This window comes from Eriocheir sinensis, unplaced genomic scaffold (assembly GCF_024679095.1).
Source record: "Eriocheir sinensis breed Jianghai 21 unplaced genomic scaffold, ASM2467909v1 Scaffold15, whole genome shotgun sequence".
NCBI lineage: Eukaryota > Metazoa > Arthropoda > Malacostraca > Decapoda > Varunidae > Eriocheir > Eriocheir sinensis.
Genome location: NW_026110850.1, coordinates 186,789 through 205,000, shown reverse-complemented (window position 1 = coordinate 205,000; position 18,212 = coordinate 186,789). Strand labels below are relative to the sequence as shown.

The 18,212-nt window shown below is 43.8% G+C and overlaps 1 protein-coding gene and 1 long non-coding RNA gene across 26 annotated transcripts in view; one reads left to right on the top strand and one right to left on the bottom strand.

Annotated features, from left to right (window-relative positions):
* The window catches only part of LOC126990219 (ralA-binding protein 1-like), a 195,232-nt gene that overhangs the window by 30,101 nt on the left and 146,919 nt on the right, over nucleotides 1-18,212 (bottom strand). For 3 of the 25 annotated variants that reach the window (XM_050848783.1, XM_050848782.1, XM_050848778.1), the window contains exons 9-10: nucleotides 7,219-7,410; nucleotides 5,728-5,921 (exon numbers count right to left, since the gene is read on the bottom strand). The exons of 15 other annotated variants lie outside the window; for them this stretch is intronic. In XM_050848783.1, the coding sequence (XP_050704740.1) occupies nucleotides 7,318-7,410 (93 nt within the window). In that variant the 3' untranslated portion in view covers nucleotides 5,728-5,921; nucleotides 7,219-7,317. Of the gene's footprint in view, nucleotides 1-2,000; nucleotides 2,111-2,560; nucleotides 2,695-5,727; nucleotides 5,922-7,218; nucleotides 7,411-7,514; nucleotides 7,598-18,212 lie in introns of those variants that run through there. 7 more of the 25 variants (XM_050848780.1, XM_050848779.1, XM_050848785.1 and 4 more) reach the window with 5 other exon arrangements.
* Nucleotides 8,230-18,212, top strand: part of LOC126990220 (uncharacterized) — a 43,266-nt gene continuing 33,283 nt past the window's right edge. The window contains exons 1-3 of the long non-coding RNA XR_007744123.1: nucleotides 8,230-8,613; nucleotides 10,849-10,957; nucleotides 16,592-17,133. This is a non-coding gene — a long non-coding RNA (uncharacterized LOC126990220). The remainder of the gene's footprint in view (nucleotides 8,614-10,848; nucleotides 10,958-16,591; nucleotides 17,134-18,212) is intronic.

Below are 18,212 nucleotides of genomic sequence, written 5' to 3'. Positions count from 1 at the left end.
AAAAAAAAGATCAGTATATTATAAGAGAGAGAGAGAGAGAGAGAGAGAGAGAGAGAGAAAATATAAGTTACAGCTTGTTCATGCCCACCTCCCTCTCCCCTCTATGTCAATCCCTCCCATCCATGTGTGTGTGTGTGTGTGTGTGTGTGTGTGTGTGTGTGTGTGTGTGAGAGAGAGAGAGAGAGAGAGAGAGAGAGAGAGAGAGAGAGAGAGAGAGAGAGAGAGAGAGAGAGAGAGAGAGAGAGAGAGAATATAAGTTACAGCTTGTTCATGCCCACCTCCCTCTCCCCTCTATGTCAATCCCTCCCATCCATGTGTCTGTGTGTGTGTGTGTGTGTGTGTGTGTGAGAGAGAGAGAGAGAGAGAGAGAGAGAGAGAGAGAGAGAGAGAGAGAAATAGGCTGCTCTCTCTCTCTCTCTCTCTTCTTGTCAATGAGGTGTCAAATCCCCCCCCCATCTCTCTCTCTCTCTCTCTCACACACACACACACACACACACACACACACACACACACACATATAGATAGAGGAGAAGAGAGAGGAGCGGTGATAGCGGTGTACAGGGTGGCGAGCGGGGTGGACAGAGAGGACCTGTGTGTGTGTGTGGGGCGAGAGAGAAACGAGAGGACATGGAAAGAAGTTTAGGGCGACCACGTGTAGGTGAGATGTGAAAAAGTTTAGCTTCCCAAACAGAAGCTGTGGAACGGACTGGAGGAGGAGGTGGTTTGTGCAAGAAACATTCAGGATATTAAGGAAAAGTTGGATAAGAGAGGATATGGAGACCGGACAGCATGAGCGTAGATCTTTTCCCGTATGTCACAACTAGGTAAATACAATTAGGTAAATACACACACACACAATGGTCAATTGACCATATGAATCAATCAGTCCCTACTGTTGGGCTGCTGAGGCGGACTCTAGACTCCTTCCACACTGAATTTGCAAAATTGTTCAAGGATCTCAACAACTTCCTGTCGGCTAGGAGTGGTAGGGATGAGAGCCCGTTTCGGACTCGCCAGCGGCGAGGAGCCGTTGATTTCATTGGCTCGCTTGCAACCTCCTTTCTGGTACGGCCAGTCAGGCCCAGATAGACGTCATACACGGGAAAATCTCCCATCTCTACACTCTATTGGCGGAAGAGAGACGTCAGCTTAACCTCCATCAGGAAGTCCTCAACGCCACAGTTCGGGACCTCCGTCATGTTCACTCTGCCATCTCCCGTCTAGAGTCAGCCTCGGCTCTGGCTCCGGCCATCATCCGTCAGTTCTCACTGCAAACCTTGCAAATCGAGGGGGAAATGCGTATTTTGGAGACTATCCTTCTCATTCACTTAGTAAGCTGAGATGCAACTCTTTTTTCAGTTACTTTAGAAAGAATGGGTAGGATGGGACGGTACTTACTTATAGGTTCGTTTTCATTGCCAGACTTAAAAATAGGTATTACAATGGAGTGCTTCCACGGTGTGGGGAAAACTCCACTTACAATTGAGGTGTTTATGATGCAAGTAATGTGTGCATTGAAGGGCGTCTTTTAAAAATTTAAAAGGGATACCGTCTGATCCGTAAGAGCCACTATTATTCATGTGTCTGATAGCTGAAGTTATTGTTTCCCAGCTTGTGGGTTCAGGCCGAAACATGTGAATTACTACTATGTGAATTAATGCCATGTCTTAAACTTGTGTGTAATGGTTGTAGTATTAAGCCTGCATCACTTAAGTTCTGTTGAGATTTTTCAAATGTACATTTACCCACTTGAGCAAAAAAAGTATCAAAATGACACGCTGTCACTTCATTGTAGTCTTTGATGTGTTCTTGCTGCCAGGAATCAGTTCTCTAATAATCTTCACACATGAGCGCTGTGTGTGTGTGTGTGTGTGTGTGTGTGTGTGTGTTCTCATGCCCAGATAATGTAATAATGCAGTAATAATAATAATAATAACAATAATAACAATAATAATAATAATAATAATAATAATAATAATAACAACAATAATAACACTCACCTCTATCTGGTCAATGCACTCCCTGACAATGGTGGGCAGCTGGATGCCATCGTGTGCCGGGCAGCGCTGGACGGCCAGGCACAGTGGCACTCCAAACACTGGCACTTCCTCTGGGGGGGGGGGGGGGGGGGATTAGATAAGAGATAAATAAATAAACCGGTTGATGTGAAATTAATGGTCTGCTCACAGAAATGGCACAAACTGAAAATGCCTTTATAATCTCTCTCACAGAAACACACTTAACAGAGGAGATTAGAAAAGCAGAAATAAAAATACCACACTTTGTACCATACAGGACGGACCGACCAATTCAACGGAAAAAAGGCGGGGTCATCACTTACGTTGATAGATAGCCATTTTGCAGCTAGAACAAAAGTACTTTTCCAGGAATCAAATATGTACACAGAATCACTGGTACTATGCATTCAAGACATTGACTGGGTATATATAAACATATACAGACCACCAGCATGCCCAACAGAGAAATTTATGACGCAACTAACAAAGATAAGGGATATCATTGGCTCGCTACCACTGCCCATGCCCACCATTATACTTACTGGAGACTTAAACTTTCCGCTAATAGACTGGAATTTGGAGTGTGTGTATGGAGGAGCGGAAGACATGAGGACCCAGGCAAAAGCTGTCATGCACTTTGCCGAGGAATACCGCCTCAATCAAATCATCGACACTCCTACAAGAGGTAAGAACATACTAGACATCGTTATGATAAATAATGATGATATTATACATAATATTAGGGTGAATAAAACTAATCTCTCTGACCATAACATCATCACCGTGACTACCAACCTACCTAGAAATACACATCTTAGACTGTCCAGTGAAGTGGAGCAGGCTCCTAATTTTAATTTTAACCAACTCAACTTCCTAAGCGAGTCAGTCTGCTGGGACAGTATAAAGAAAGACCTGGGTGAGCTAAACTGGGATCTACTCATGAGGGACTGTGACCCTGAGGCCCAATATGATACAGTCATTAACACATGCTTGAAAATATCAAAGAGGCATGTACCACTGAGGAGGCCGTCTAAAAAGACCTCTCCTTTCAATGGTAACATACCAAGAGACCGAAAAGTACTAATGAGAAAAAGAACAAAACTAAGGAAGAAACTCGGTAATACCAACTACACCAAAATGCTGACCCAACTCGAAAACAAAATTGCCATTACAGAAGAAAAACTTAAAAGATCAGTTGAATCAGAGAATGACCGGAAAGAAATACAAGCCGCGTCATGCATCAAAACCAACCCCAAATACTTTTACAAATATGCTGCTAACAAATCGGCTGTGAGAGCGAGTGTTGGCCCACTGACTGACGTACACGGCCAACCCATAAACAAAGCCCAGGATGTCGTTGAAGCACTACTGATTCAGTACAAAAGCGTCTTCAGCAAACCCATGGAAGACAAAATTGTCAACCTACCTATGGACTTTTTCAACCAAGGAACTGATCAAATATCACACCTGACGGACATAAGCTTAAACAACGACGACACACAGCAAGCAATTAAAGGGGTGGCCACTAATTCGGCAGCTGGCCCCGATCAATTCCCTGCAGTACTTCTTAAAAAATGTGCTGAAGAGCTGAGTGTTCCTCTGTTAAATTTTTATAGAAACTCTCTAGATTCTGGCATAATACCAGAAAAGCTAAAAAGTGCATTCATTACACCAATATACAAGGGAGGGTCAAGAGCAGAGGCAAAAAACTATCGACCAGTTGCCTTAACCTCCCATATTATTAAAGTTCTAGAGAGAATTATGGTTAAAAACATGTCTGCATATCTAGAAAGCAATAACAGAATGAACCCGGACCAACATGGCTTTCGTACTGGGCGCTCGTGCCTCTCACAACTTTTGGCCCACTATGACTCAATCATAGGTAAGCTTGAACATAATGCAGATGTCGATGTGGTCTACCTTGATTTTGCGAAAGCTTTCAACATGGTAGACCATGGCATTTTGTTACACAAGGCCAGACAAACGGCCATTACGGGAAAACTCGGGATGTGGCTGCACTCATTTCTCACTGGCAGGACTCAATGTGTAGCGGCTGATGGTGCAGTTTCTCAGTCATCGGAAGTTGTCAGCGGGGTACCACAGGGATCAGTCCTTGGACCCCTGCTATTCCTGATCCACATCTCCGACATGAATCAGCACATCTTACATTCGACTGTAGCTTCCTTTGCTGATGACACCAGGGTACTAAAGGAAGTCTCTTCAACAGCCGATGCCAAAAAATTGCAAACTGATTTAGCAGCACTCTATTCATGGGCAGAGCACAACAATATGTCTTTCAATAATAGCAAATTTGAGTGCATACACTATAGCTCAGGGGGACCAACAGCAATGCACACAAATATTTAGCACTGGATGATTTCCATATAATAATCAAGGAGCATATAAGAGACCCGGGGATCACTCTGAGCTCAGACGGAAACTTTACCCAACATATCCACAAAGTGGTAAAGAAAGCACGAAGCCAGGCTGGATGGATACTGCGCACTTTCCGGACTATGGAAATATTATACCTAGTCAGTCTCACTAGCCTTAACTACAACTTTTTTAACATCACTTTATTTTTGTAATAATTTTTTTATAAATTATAGTTGCCCATCTAATTTGTTTCCTGTAATTACAGAAACAAGTGTTTAATTGTGGCTAAAACTTTGGAGAAAGGAAATATTATGAGCTCCCTACTATAGAAACACAGAACTGATATAATGTTCTGCAAATCAAGGTCATGAAAAAATTCAGGGTCAAGATTTTTGTCACTGACTGTACATGGCTACCCACCTCTGTCTATCCCTTGTTCACCTCATACTGGACTAAATGTTGATATCTTGTACATAAAAGTTATGCTGAGTATGTACAGTTGCAGACGATAGTTTCATTTCACCCAGGGCAACACGTAGACCAGTTCCGTCCACAAACAAGAAAATACTCAAAAAAGGGAAATCATAACAGCAGTTCACATAAGAATTCAATCAGATGCAGACACTTCATTACCCCCAGTAGCTTTAATACGCCGCACACGTCCACCACTTCTGTCTCCAGCGTTGCACATCAGCTAACACTGGGAATTTTTTGCATTTTTTTTCTAGTTTCTTTTATTATTATAGTCTATCATGTCAAGGAGAAAGAGACCTCTTAAGCCGGAAGAAATGACTTCTTTGGCAGCTGAGGATATAGCTGTTGATTTTTTGAATGATTTTGATGATCCTGACTTATGTACTGTCAGTGATTACACTCTAAACCTTCATATAAATATATCAATATACATATAACCAATCTAACTTAAATAACATCTATATGTAGATTCAAACGTTTGTTCAGTTTTGCGGCAGAGTCTCTATATAGACGTCAATCTGGAATGCCCACTTGCGGGGAATCTATATATACACGTAAGGATGAAAATCGACAGCGTCTATACATAGACGATTTTTTTTTGGACAGTACATACATCTGTCCTGCCACCGGGGAGGGGTTAATAATAACAATAATAATAATAACAATAATAATAATAATAATAATAATAATAATAATAATTAGACATAGATACATAAAGGATGCAATTATTTTGAGAGAGAGAGAGAGAGAGAGAGAGAGAGAGAGAGAGAGAGAGAGAGAGAGAGAGAGAGAGAGAGAGAGAGAGAGAGAGAGAGAGAGAGAGAGAGAGAGAGAGAGAGAGAGAGAGAGAGAGACTCACAATCGCTGTTGCTGCGTCTGGAGGACTCGGAGGCGTACAGGCCCGGAAACTCCTTCTCCACATGAGGGCTTTCAAAATCCATCTCTACTGCAGTGGTGGTGGTGGTGTTATGGCATGGGTGGATATGGTAGGAGAAGCTCACTGATAGTAGTAGTTGTAGTAGTAGTAGTCCAGCATGTGTTAGCGGCAGTAACCTGGGGGTAAAACAATGTATAAATAAACATATATATAATTTATGTATTACTATATAAGGAAATGCATATAGATAAATGTATAAATATAAACTGTGGTGTCATAGGGATAGTAGTAGTAACCTAACCTTACCTATCATGAATGAGTGAATAGATAATAGATATAGATAATAGGTTAGGTTAGGTCATCGGCCAAAGAAACCTCTTCCCAAGCACACAGACTTATGTACGAGATCACAAACACTCACACTGACCCACACACGTACCTACCCTACACAGCGCAAACAGCCAACGTACTGAGTAACACACACGTCCATAAACACCAAGCACATCACACTAACACTGATGCATACAAGCACTCATACTTTCCACGCACCATACACCACTGGAACAGCCTCCCTCTACAGACTGTGGTACAATAGACTCATTCAGAAAAGCAATACACACTCACTTGTCACAACACACCAACACTAACAATTACACTTCCTTCACTTCCCTCCCCTGCACACTCGGCTCCCCGGTCCCCCGAACAGCCAACACAAATATGCGTTTCATGCAACTGACAGCTGCCCGCCGCATTATCCAGAATCAGTCCACAAAGCTAACTGTCAATCATGTGTGTTTGAGTGTGTGTTGGGTGTGATTCTGGAGCAAGTCAGTGTGTGTTGGGTGTGATTCTGGGGCAATTCAGTGAGTGTTGGGTGTGATTCTGGAGCAAGTCAGTGTGTGTTGTGTGTGATTCTGGGGCAATTCAGTGAGTGTTGGGTGTGATTCTGGAGCAAGTCAGTGTGTGTTGGGTGTGATTCTGGAGGAATTCAATGTGTTGGGTGTGATTCTGGAGTAATTCAGTGTGTGTTGTGTGTGATTCTGGGGCAATTCACTGAGTTGTGTGTGATTCTGGGGCAACTGAGTGTGTTGGGTGTGATTCTGGAGCAATTGAGTGTGTTGGGTGTGATTCTGGAGGAATTCAATGTGTTGGGTGTGATTCTGGTGCAATTCGGTGTGTTGGGTGTGATTCTGTAGTAATTTGGTTTGTGTTGATGTGATTTCCTAGCATGGGTATATTAGTGAGCCTGGATGCAGTTTGACCCTTCCTCTGCACCTTGAACCTGGAAAACACTCGTGAAAGTCTGATTGACCTCCTTTTTAAGCTTTGGGAATAGGTTATGTGCGGCACCCAGAGCCAAAACAGACACTTGAGGCACTCAGTCATTAATGAAGACTAATGAAACGTGTAATAATTCCTGCGATGGTCACTTAGTAGCTTCAAAATAAGGTCAAACACGAGGTCAACACTCACAGTCCAGCGGCGCCCTCAGACCGGGCATGGCGCCGCAGCTTACAGGTGTGGCACTGCCCTGGCACTGCGAGGGGCAGCAGTGTGGGGAGCCTGACCACCTCAAGCCCTGCAGGAGGCCATGGAGGGAGCCTTGGGGGCTGGGCGGGCTGGCGGTCGGGGCTTGGGCTCGGGCGTGGTCTTGGGTGCCGGTGGCTGGAAGGTAACGCAACTTTCAGGTCACTCTTCCTATACTTGTTATATACTAGTAGTAGTAGTAACAGAGAACATTAACCGTCCCATCACAAGGCGTTCCATACTCTTGTCTTCCCCTCCAGCTTGGCTTCCCTTGCTTCGTTTTCTATGACACTTTCAAGGTCGCTGGGTATCCGGGGCTTTAAACCTGGGGACATGGTGGCTAGAAATGACGCGACGAGGCCTTTTAAACATTTAAACATGGCGCAGGGGGAGGGGCAGGAGGAGGTGGAGGAGGAAACTTTAGAGGGGACGATGACGGGGAGGAGGAGGAGAAGGAAGAGGAGGATACGTGTGTGTGTGTGTGTGTGTGTGTGTGTGTGTGTTTGAGTGTGTGTGTGTGTGTGTTTGAGTGTGTGTGTGTGTGTGTGTGTGTGTTTGAGTGTGTGTGTGTGTGTGTGTGTGTGTGTTTGTGTGTTTAGGAGCGGAGACAAGCAGTAAGGGAGAGAGAGAATGCTTTAGACCAATGTACAATGTCTTCAATAAGTACGTAACAGAGAGAGAGAGAGAGAGAGAGAGAGAGAGAGAGAGAGAGAGAGAGAGAGAGAGAGAGAGAGAGAGATCTATACAGCAAGGTATAACAATAGGTACATCCAACCCGCCTGAAAGGAAGGATGAACATAACCTAACCTTACTCACCTACATACCTATGACAAAATTAATTCTTGTTCAAATGTTTTTGGGGAAAATTCATAAGTGGGCAACAATTAAATGACTGTCCAGGGATGGGGATTCCAACCCTGGCTGGCAGATTCATAGGTAGGCATGCTAACCACTACACCATGGAGCCCTAGGAATTCGCCACACTATACCAGGACAAATAATTCTTAGTGTGTGCCCTGGTAAGATTCAAATGTGCAGCCCTGGTAGTGAGTAAGTGTATGGGGATTGGTGAGTAAGTTTATGGGCACAAGTAAGTTATGGGCATTGGTGAGTAAGTTTTGGGGGCAGGTGAGTAATTTCATGGGCTCAGGTGAATAAGTTTATGGGCATTGGTAAGTAAGTTTATGGGCACAAGTAAGTTATGGGCATTGGTGAGTAAGTTTTGGGGGCAGGTGAGTAAGTTCATGGGCTCAGGTGAGTAAGTTTATGGGCATTGGTGAGTAAGTTTTGGGGGCAAGGTGAGTAAGTTTATGGGCATTGGTGAGTAAGTTTTGGGGGCAGGTGAGTAAGTTCATGAGCTCAGGTGAGTAAGTTTATAGGCATTGGTGAGTAAGTTTATGGGCACAAGTGAGTAAGTTATGGATATAGGTGAGTAAGTTTTGGGGGCAAGGTGAGTAAGTTTGTTTGCACAAATGAGCAGAGAGAGAGAGAGAGAGAGAGAGAGAGAGAGAGAGAGAGAGAGAGAGAGAGAGAGAGAGAGAGAGAGAGAGAGAGAGAGAGAGAGAGAGAGAGAGAGAGAGAGAGAGAGAGAGAGAGAGAGAGAGAGAGAGAGAGAGAGAGAGAGAGAGAGAGAGAGATCTATACAGCAAGGTCTAACAATAGGTACATCCAGCCCGCCTGAAAGGAAGGATGAACATAACCTAACCTTACTCACCTACATACCTATGACAAAATTAATTCTTACTCAAATGTTTTTGGGGAAAATTCATAAGTGGGCAACAATTAAATGACTGTCCAGGGATGGGGATTCCAACCCTGGCTGGCAGATTCATAGGTAGGCATGCTAACCACTACACCACGGAACCATAAGAACTAGCCAAACTATACCAGGACAAATAATTCTTAGTGTGTGCCCTGGTAAGATTCAAATGTGCAGCCCTGGTAGTGAGTAAGTGTATGGGGATTGGTGAGTAAGTTTATGGGCACAAGTAAGTTATGGGCATTGGTGAGTAAGTTTTGGGGGCAGGTGAGTAATTTCATGGGCTCAGGTGAATAAGTTTATGGGCATTGGTAAGTAAGTTTATGGGCACAAGTAAGTTATGGGCATTGGTGAGTAAGTTTTGGGGGCAAGGTGAGTAAGTTTGTTTGCACAAATGAGTAAGTTATGAGAGAGAGAGAGAGAGAGAGAGAGAGAGAGAGAGAGAGAGAGAGAGAGAGAGAGAGAGAGAGAGAGAGAGAGAGAGAGAGAGAGAGAGAGAGAGAGAGAGAGAGAGAGAGAGAGAGAGAGAGAGAGAGAGAGAGATCTATACAGCAAGGTCTAACAATAGGTACATCCAACCCGCCTGAAAGGAAGGATTAACATAACCTAACCTTACTCACCTACATACCTATGACAAAATTAATTCTTGCTCAAATGTTTTTGGGGAACATTCATAAGTGGGCAACAATTAAATGACTGTCCAGGGATGATGATTCCAACCCTGGCTGGCAGATTCAAAGGTAGGCATGCTAACCACTACACCATGGAGCCATAAGAATTAGCCACACTATACCAGGACAAATAATTCTTAGTGTGTGCCCTGGTAAGATTCAAATGTGCAGCCCTGGTAGTGAGTAAGTGTATGGGGATTGGTGAGTAAGTTTATGGGCACAAGTAAGTTATGGGCATTGGTGAGTAAGTTTTGGGGGCAGGTGAGTAATTTCATGGGCTCAGGTGAATAAGTTTATGGGCATTGGTAAGTAAGTTTATGGGCACAAGTAAGTTATGGGCATTGGTGAGTAAGTTTTGGGGGCAAGGTGAGTAAGTTTGTTTGCACAAATGAGTAAGTTATGAGAGAGAGAGAGAGAGAGAGAGAGAGAGAGAGAGAGAGAGAGAGAGAGAGAGAGAGAGAGAGAGAGAGAGAGAGAGAGAGAGAGAGAGAGAGAGAGAGAGAGAGAGAGAGATCTATACAGCAAGGTCTAACAATAGGTACATCCAACCCGCCTGAAAGGAAGGATGAACATAACCTAGCCTTACTCACCTACATACCTATGACAAAATTAATTCTTGCTCAAATGTTTTTGGGGAAAATTCATAAGTGGGCAACAATTAAATGACTGTCCAGGGATGGGGATTCCAACCCTGGCTGGCAGATTCAAAGGTAGGCATGCTAACCACTGCACCATGGAGCCATATGAATTAGCCACACTATACCAGGACAAATAATTCTTAGTGTGTGCCCTGGTAAGATTCAAATGTGCAGCCCTGGTAGTGAGTAAGTGTATCATGTGTATGGTGATTGGTGAGTAAGTTTATGGGCACAAGTAAGTTATGGGCATTGGTGAGTAAGTTTTGGGGGCAGGTGAGTAATTTCATGGGCTCAGGTGAATAAGTTTATGGGCATTGGTAAGTAAGTTTATGGGCACAAGTAAGTTATGGGCATTGGTGAGTAAGTTTTGGGGGCAGGTGAGTAAGTTCATGGGCTCAGGTGAGTAAGTTTATGGGCATAAGTGAGTAAGTTTTGGGGGCAAGGTGAGTAAGTTTATGGGCATTGGTGAGTAAGTTTATGGGCATTGGTGAGTAAGTTTTGGGGGCAGGTGAGTAAGTTCATGGGCTCAGGTGAGTAAGTTTATGGGCATTGGTGAGTAAGTTTATGGGCACAAGTGAGTAAGTTATGGATATAGGTGAGTAAGTTTTGGGGGCAAGGTGAGTAAGTTTGTTTGCACAAATGAGTAAGTTATGGGAGAGAGAGAGAGAGAGAGAGAGAGAGAGAGAGAGAGAGAGAGAGAGAGAGAGAGAGAGAGAGAGAGAGAGAGAGAGAGAGAGAGAGAGAGAGAGAGAGAGAGAGAGAGAGAGAGATCTATACAGCAAGGTCTAACAATAGGTACATCCAGCCCGCCTGAAAGGAAGGATGAACATAACCTAACCTTACGCACCTACATACCTATGACAAAATTAATTCTTACTCAAATGTTTTTGGGGAAAATTCTTAAGTGGGCAACAATTAAATGACTGTCCAGGGATGGGGATTCCAACCCTGGCTGGCAGATTCATAGGTAGGCATGCTAACCACTACACCACGGAACCATAAGAACTAGCCACACTATACCAGGACAAATAATTCTTAGTGTGTGCCCTGGTAAGATTCAAATGTGCAGCCCTGGTAGTGAGTAAGTGTATGGGGATTGGTGAGTAAGTTTATGGGCACAAGTAAGTTATGGGCATTGGTGAGTAAGTTTTGGGGGCAGGTGAGTAATTTCATGGGCTCAGGTGAATAAGTTTATGGGCATTGGTAAGTAAGTTTATGGGCACAAGTAAGTTATGGGCATTGGTGAGTAAGTTTTGGGGGCAAGGTGAGTAAGTTTGTTTGCACAAATGAGTAAGTTATGGGAGAGAGAGAGAGAGAGAGAGAGAGAGAGAGAGAGAGAGAGAGAGAGAGAGAGAGAGAGAGAGAGAGAGAGAGAGAGAGAGAGAGAGAGAGAGAGAGAGAGAGAGAGAGAGAGAGAGAGAGAGAGAGAGAGAGAGAGAGAGAGAGAGAGAGATCTATACAGCAAGGTCTAACAATAGGTACATCCAACCCGCCTGAAAGGAAGAATGAACATAACCTAACCTTACTCACCTACATACCTATGACAAAATTAATTCTTGCTCAAATGTTTTTGGGGAAAATTTATAAGTGGGCAACAATTAAATGACTGTCCAGGGATGGGGATTCCAACCCTGGCTGGCAGATTCAAAGGTAGGCATGCTAACCACTACACCATGGAGCCATAAGAATTAGCCACACTATACCAGGACAAATAATTCTTAGTGTGTGCCCTGGTAAGATTCAAATGTGCAGCCCTGGTAGTGAGAAAGTGTATGGGGATTGGTGAGTAAGTTTATGGGCACAAGTAAGTTATGGGCATTGGTGAGTAAGTTTTGGGGGCAGGTGAGTAATTTCATGGGCTCAGGTGAATAAGTTTATGGGCATTGGTAAGTAAGTTTATGGGAACAAGTAAGTTATGGGCATTGGTGAGTAAGTTTTGGGGGCAAGGTGAGTAAGTTTGTTTGCACAAATGAGTAAGTTATGGGAGAGAGAGAGAGAGAGAGAGAGAGAGAGAGAGAGAGAGAGAGAGAGAGAGAGAGAGAGAGAGAGAGAGAGAGAGAGAGAGAGAGAGAGAGAGAGAGAGAGAGAGAGAGAGAGAGAGAGAGAGAGAGAGAGAGAGAGAGAGAGAGAGAGATCTATACAGCAAGGTCTAACAATAGGTACATCCAACCCGCCTGAAAGGAAGGATGAACATAACCTAACCTTACTCACCTACATACCTATGACAAAATCAATTCTTGCTCAAATGTTTTTGGGGAAAATTCATAAGTGGGCAACAATTAAATGACTGTCCAGGGATGGGGATTCCAACCCTGGCTGGCAGATTCAAAGGTAGGCATGCTAACCACTACACCATGGAGCCATAAGAATTAGCCACACTATACCAGGACAAATAATTCTTAGTGTGTGCCCTGGTAAGATTCAAATGTGCAGCCCTGGTAGTGAGTAAGTGTATGGTGATTGGTGAGTAAGTTTATGGGCACAATTAAGTTATGGGCATTGGTGAGTAAGTTTTGGGGGCAGGTGAGTAATTTCATGGGCTCAGGTGAATAAGTTTATGGGCATTGGTAAGTAAGTTTATGGGCACAAGTAAGTTATGGGCATTGGTGAGTAAGTTTTGGGGGCAAGGTGAGTAAGTTTGTTTGCACAAATGAGTAAGAGAGAGAGAGAGAGAGAGAGAGAGAGAGAGAGAGAGAGATCTGTACAGCAAGGTCTAACAATAGGTACATCCAACCCGCCTGAAAGGAAGGATGAAAATAACCTAACCTTACTCACCTACATACCTATGACAAAATTAATTCTTGCTCAAATGTTTTTGGGGAAAATTCATAAGTGGGCAACAATTAAATGACTGTCCAGGGATGGGGATTCCAACCCTGGCTGGCAGATTCAAAGGTAGGCATGCTAACCACTACACCATGGAGCCATAAGAATTCGCCACACTATACCAGGACAAATAATTCTTAGTGTGTGCCCTGGTAAGATTCAAGTGTGCAGCCCTGGTAGTGAGTAAGTGTATGGTGATTGGTGAGTAAGTTTATGGGCACAATTGGTGAGTAAGTTTTGGGGCTTCATGGCTCAGGTTAATAATTGTATGGGCATTGGTAAGTAAGTTTATGGGCACAAGTAAGTTATGGGCATTGGTGAGTAAGTTTTGGGGGCAGGTGAGTAAGTTCATGGGCTCAGGTGAGTAAGTTTATGGGCATAAGTGAGTAAGTTTTTGGGGCAAGGTGAGTAAGTTTATGGGCATTGGTGAGTAAGTTTTGGGGGCAGGTGATTAAGTTCATGGGCTCAGGTGAGTAAGTTTATGGGCATTGGTGAGTAAGTTTATGGGCACAAGTGAGTAAGTTATGGATATAGGTGAGTAAGTTTTGGGGCAGGTGAGTAAGTTTGTTTGCACAAATGAGTAAGAGAGAGAGAGAGAGAGAGAGAGAGAGAGAGAGAGAGAGAGAGAGAGAGAGAGAGAGAGAGAGAGAGAGAGAGAGAGAGAGAGAGAGAGAGAGAGAGAGAGAGAGAGAGAGAGAGAGAGATCTATACAGCAAGGTCTAACAATAGGTACATCCAGCCTGCCTGAAAGGAAGGATGAACATAACCTAACCTTACTCACCTACATACCTATGAGAAAATTAATTCTTACTCAAATGTTTTTGGGGAAAATTCATAAGTGGGCAACAATTAAATGACTGTCCAGGGATGGGGATTCCAACCCTGGCTGGCAGATTCATAGGTAGGCATGCTAACCACTACACCACGGAACCATAAGAACTAGCCACACTATACCAGGACAAATAATTCTTAGTGTGTGCCCTTGTAAGATTCAAATGTGCAGCCCTGGTAGTGAGTAAGTGTATGGGGATTGGTGAGTAAGTTTATGGGCACAAGTAAGTTATGGGCATTGGTGAGTAAGTTTTGGGGGCAGGTGAGTAATTTCATGGGCTCAGGTGAATAAGTTTATGGGCATTGGTAAGTAAGTTTATGGGCACAAGTAAGTTATGGGCATTGGTGATTAAGGTTTGGGGGCAAGGTGAGTAAGTTTGTTTGCACAAATGAGTAAGTTATGAGAGAGAGAGAGAGAGAGAGAGAGAGAGAGAGAGAGAGAGAGAGAGAGAGAGAGAGAGAGAGAGAGAGAGAGAGAGAGAGAGAGAGAGAGAGAGAGAGAGAGAGAGAGAGAGAGAGAGAGAGAGAGAGAGAGAGAGAGAGAGAGAGAGAGAGAGAGAGAGAGAGAGAGAGAGAGAGAGAGAGAGAGAGAGAGATCTATACAGCAAGCTCTAACAATAGGTACATCCAACCCGCCTGAAAGGAAGGATGAATAACCCAGCCTTACTCACCTACATACCTATGGCAAAATTAATTCTTGCTCAAATGTTTTTGGGGAAAATTCATAAGTGGGCAAGAATTAAATGACTGTCCAGGGATGGGGATTCCAACCCTGGCTGGCAGATTCATAGGGAGGCATGCTAACCACTACACCATGGAGCCATAAGAATTCGCCACACTATACCAGGACAAATAATTCTTAGTGTGTGCCCTGGTAAGATTCAAATGTGCAGCCCTGGTAGTGAGTAAGTGTATGGGGATTGGTGAGTAAGTTTATGGGCACAAGTAAGTTATGGGCATTGGTGAGTAAGTTTTGGGGGCAGGTGAGTAATAACATGGGCTCAGGTGAATAAGTTTATGGGCATTGGTAAGTAAGTTTATGGGCACAAGTAAGTTATGGGCATTGGTGAGTAAGTTTTGGGGGCAGGTGAGTAAGTTCATGGGCTCAGGTGAGTAAGTTTATGGGCATTGGTGAGTAAGTTTATGGGCATTGGTGAGTAAGTTTATGGGCATTGGTGAGTAAGTTTTGGGGGCAGGTGAGTAAGTTCATGGGCTCAGGTGAGTAAGTTTATGGGTATTGGTGAGTAAGTTTATGGGCACAAGTGAGTAAGTTATGGGAGAGAGAGAGAGAGAGAGAGAGAGAGAGAGAGAGAGAGAGAGAGAGAGAGAGAGAGAGAGAGAGAGAGAGAGAGAGAGAGAGAGAGAGAGAGAGAGAGAGAGAGAGAGAGAGAGAGAGAGAGAGAGAGAGAGAGAGAGAGAGAGAGAGAGAGAGAGAGAGAGAGAGAGAGAGAGAGAGAGAGAGAGATCTATACAGCAAGGTCTAACAATAGGTACATCCAGCCCGCCTGAAAGGAAGGATGAACATAACCTAACCTTACTCACGTACATACCTATGACAAAATTAATTCTTACTCAAATGTTTTTGGGGAAAATTCATAAGTGGGCAACAATTAAATGACTGTCCAGGGATGGGGATTCCAACCCTGGCTGGCAGATTCATAGGTAGGCATGCTAACCACTACACCACGGAACCATAAGAACTAGCCACACTATACCAGGACAAATAATTCATAGTGTGTGCCCTGGTAAGATTCAAATGTGCAGCCTTGGTAGTGAGTAAGTGTATGGGGATTGGTGAGTAAGTTTATGGGCACAAGTAAGTTATGGGCATTGGTGAGTAAGTTTTGGGGGCAGGTGAGTAATTTCATAGGCTCAGGTGAATAAGTTTATGGGCATTGGTAAGTAAGTTTATGGGCACAAGTAAGTTATGGGCATTGGTGAGTAAGTTTTGGGGGCAAGGTGAGTAAGTTTGTTTGCACAAATGAGTAAGTTATGGGAGAGAGAGAGAGAGAGAGAGAGAGAGAGAGAGAGAGAGAGAGAGAGAGAGAGAGAGAGAGAGAGAGAGAGAGAGAGAGAGAGAGAGAGAGAGAGAGAGAGAGAGATCTATACAGCAAGGTCTAACAATAGGTACATCCAACCCGCCTGAAAGGAAGAATGAACATAACCTAACCTTACTCACCTACATACCTATGACAAAATTAATTCTTGCTCAAATGTTTTGGGAAAATTTATAAGTGGGCAACAATTAAATGACTGTCCAGGGATGGGGATTCCAACCCTGGCTGGCAGATTCAAAGGTAGGCATGCTAACCACTACACCATGGAGCCATAAGAATTAGCCACACTATACCAGGACAAATAATTCTTAGTGTGTGCCCTGGTAAGATTCAAATGTGCAGCCCTGGTAGTGAGAAAGTGTATGGGGATTGGTGAGTAAGTTTATGGGCACAAGTAAGTTATGGGCATTGGTGAGTAAGTTTTGGGGGCAGGTGAGTAATTTCATGGGCTCAGGTGAATAAGTTTATGGGCATTGGTAAGTAAGTTTATGGGCACAAGTAAGTTATGGGCATTGGTGAGTAAGTTTTGGGGGCAAGGTGAGTAAGTTTGTTTGCACAAATGAGTAAGTTATGAGAGAGAGAGAGAGAGAGAGAGAGAGAGAGAGAGAGAGAGAGAGAGAGAGAGAGAGAGAGAGAGAGAGAGAGAGAGAGAGAGAGAGAGAGAGAGATCTATACAGCAAGGTCTAACAATAGGTACATCCAACCCGCCTGAAAGGAAGGATGAACATAACCTAACCTTACTCACCTACATACCTATGACAAAATTAATTCTTGCTCAAATGTTTTTGTGGAAAATTCATAAGTGGGCAACAATTAAATGACTGTCCAGGGATGGGGATTCCAACCCTGGCTGGCAGATTCAAAGGTAGGCATGCTAACCACTACACCATGGAGCCATAAGAATTAGCCACACTATACCAGGACAAATAATTCTTAGTGTGTGCCCTGGTAAGATTCAAATGTGCAGCCCTGGTAGTGAGTAAGTGTATGGTGATTGGTGAGTAAGTTTATGGGCACAAGTAAGTTATGGGCATTGGTGAGTAAGTTTTGGGGGCAGGTGAGTAATTTCATGGGCTCAGGTGAATAAGTTTATGGGTATTGGTAAGTAAGTTTATGGGCACAAGTAAGTTATGGGCATAGGTGAGGAAGTTTTGGGTGCAGGTGAGTAAGTTTGTTTGCACAAATGAGTAAGTTATGGGAGAGAGAGAGAGAGAGAGAGAGAGAGAGAGAGAGAGAGAGAGAGAGAGAGAGAGAGAGAGAGAGAGAGAGAGAGAGAGAGAGTGAGTGAGAGAGAGAGAGAGAGAGAGAGAGAGAGAGAGAGAGAGAGAGAGAGAGAGAGAGAGAGAGAGAGAGAGAGAGAGAGAGAGATATCTATACAGCAAGGTCTAACAATAGGTACATCCAGCCTGCCTGAAAGGAAGGATGAATACCTAACCTTACTCACCTACATACCTATGACAAAATTAATTCTTACTCAAATGTTTTTGGGGAAAATTCATAAGTGGGCAACAATTAAATGACTGTCCAGGGATGGGGATTCCAACCTGGCTGGCAGATTCATAGGTAGGCATGCTAACCACTACACCACAGAACCATAAGAACTAGCCACACTATACCAGGACAAATAATCTTAGTGTGTGCCTGGTAAGATTCAAATGTGCAGCCCTGGTAGTGAGTAAGTGTATGGGGATTGGTGAGTAAGTTTATGGGCACAAGTAAGTTATGGGCATTGGTGAGTAAGTTTTGGGGCAGGTGAGTAATTTCATGGGCTCAGGTGAATAAGTTTATGGGCATTGGTAAGTAAGTTTATGGGCACAAGTAAGTTATGGGCATTGGTGAGTAAGTTTTGGGGGGCAGGTGAGTAAGTTTGTTTGCACAAATGAGTAAGTTATGAGAGAGAGAGAGAGAGAGAGAGAGAGAGAGAGAGAGAGAGAGAGAGAGAGAGAGAGAGAGAGAGAGAGAGAGAGAGAGAGAGAGAGAGAGAGAGAGAGAGAGAGAGAGAGAGAGAGAGAGAGAGAGAGAGAGAGAGAGAGAGAGAGAGAGAGAGAGAGAGAGAGAGAGAGAGAGAGAGAGAGAGAGAGAGAGAGAGAGAGAGAGAGAGAGAGATCTATACAGCAAGGTCTAACAATAGGTACATCCAACCCGCCTGAAAGGAAGG